At 27.6% G+C, this 1,271-nt stretch overlaps 1 protein-coding gene across 1 annotated transcript; it reads left to right on the top strand.

Moving 5' to 3' along the window:
• Positions 1-347: 347 nt before the first annotated feature.
• On the top strand, positions 348-1,131 carry EDI_280600 (uncharacterized protein; the record flags this gene model as incomplete). Its single annotated transcript, XM_001734441.1, has 2 exons — positions 348-858; positions 977-1,131. 2 exons carry the CDS (start codon positions 348-350, stop codon positions 1,129-1,131), a joined length of 666 nt encoding a protein of 221 aa, XP_001734493.1.
• Between the last annotated feature and the right edge of the window lie 140 nt (positions 1,132-1,271).

The following is a 1,271-nucleotide window of genomic DNA, read 5'->3' as shown; positions in this document are numbered from 1 at the left end:
TAATGAAGAAGAATTTTAAATCAATTAATAGACCACAGAATATATGAAATGAAGAATTAAAAACGAATATGGGTCATTAGTTGAACCCATATATTGTAGAGTTTCAGACAAAAAAGTGAACACTTTTATATTGAAAAGTTTTATAAGTTTTCATACACTTAGTCCTTATTATAAAACAATTTTAAATTGTATCGAATTATTTGACTCAAATGAATATCCAATTCAAGTCATACTTCCAGAAAATGAAGGAGGAGATGAAGGGTCTGAACAATGGATAGAAAAGATATTTGCACCACAATGATGTAAGAACAATAGCTTCAGCAAGGACTTCAACATGTACACAAGAAATGTTACAAAAAGGGATCGATGGAGATTTATTAAATGACCCTAAAACATGCAATAAAAGGGGAAAATTGTATGATCAAAAAGAACTTCAAAAATGTGCAGGAGTGAATCCAGAAGGCTTTTTTAATAAAATTGTGTGGGTTGGTAAAAAGATATATTGCATTATCAAATTAAACCTTTGGTATACAAAACCAAAAACAATAAAATATGGAAATGTTGAACATAAAATTACACAACCATCAATTATGAAATGGGAAACAAAGAAATTCATGAATAAACCAAGAAAACCAACAGAAATAGTAGTTTATACTGATTCATTTTGTTATTCTGCTTGTTCAGTATTTACAAAAGGATTAAAAGAATGGGGAAGTGCTATTCTTGTAGGATTCAATGGTGATCCTAATGGTAAAGATGATGAATTTGAAGTGGGATTATCACCATCAGCAGTGAAAAGTGGATATGATTTATGTAGCTCTAAATATAAAATCCCTGATGGATACTCACTTCTTTTAAGTTTCTTAGAATCTTTTAGATATAATTATGGTATAAAGAAAAAATACCAAGAGAATTTCTAACAGATGTGATAGATGAAGAGTGAATATTTATCAATATTCAAGTAATAACTTGGAAGAATTTGAAGAAGAAACATTGAAAATAGTTAATAAGTATAAAACAAAATGTAATCCAAATAATAAAAGATTAGTTAAAAGAGATGAAAAATGTGATAAAGAAATTAATATAGAACATGGACATGGAGGATATGAATGTAGAGATAATGGAGAATAGAGTACTAAATGTGTACTATCATATTGTGATGAAGGATACAAATTTGATTATAATAATAATAAATGTATTGAAGATGTATGTGTTAATCCACCATAGATAATGGAACAATAAACATGACAATAAACCTATTTTTGATACTA

This window comes from Entamoeba dispar, genomic scaffold, assembly GCF_000209125.1.
Source record: "Entamoeba dispar SAW760 scf_1105229458287 genomic scaffold, whole genome shotgun sequence".
NCBI lineage: Eukaryota > Evosea > Mastigamoebida > Endamoebidae > Entamoeba > Entamoeba dispar.
This window is presented reverse-complemented; position numbering and strand designations above follow the sequence as displayed.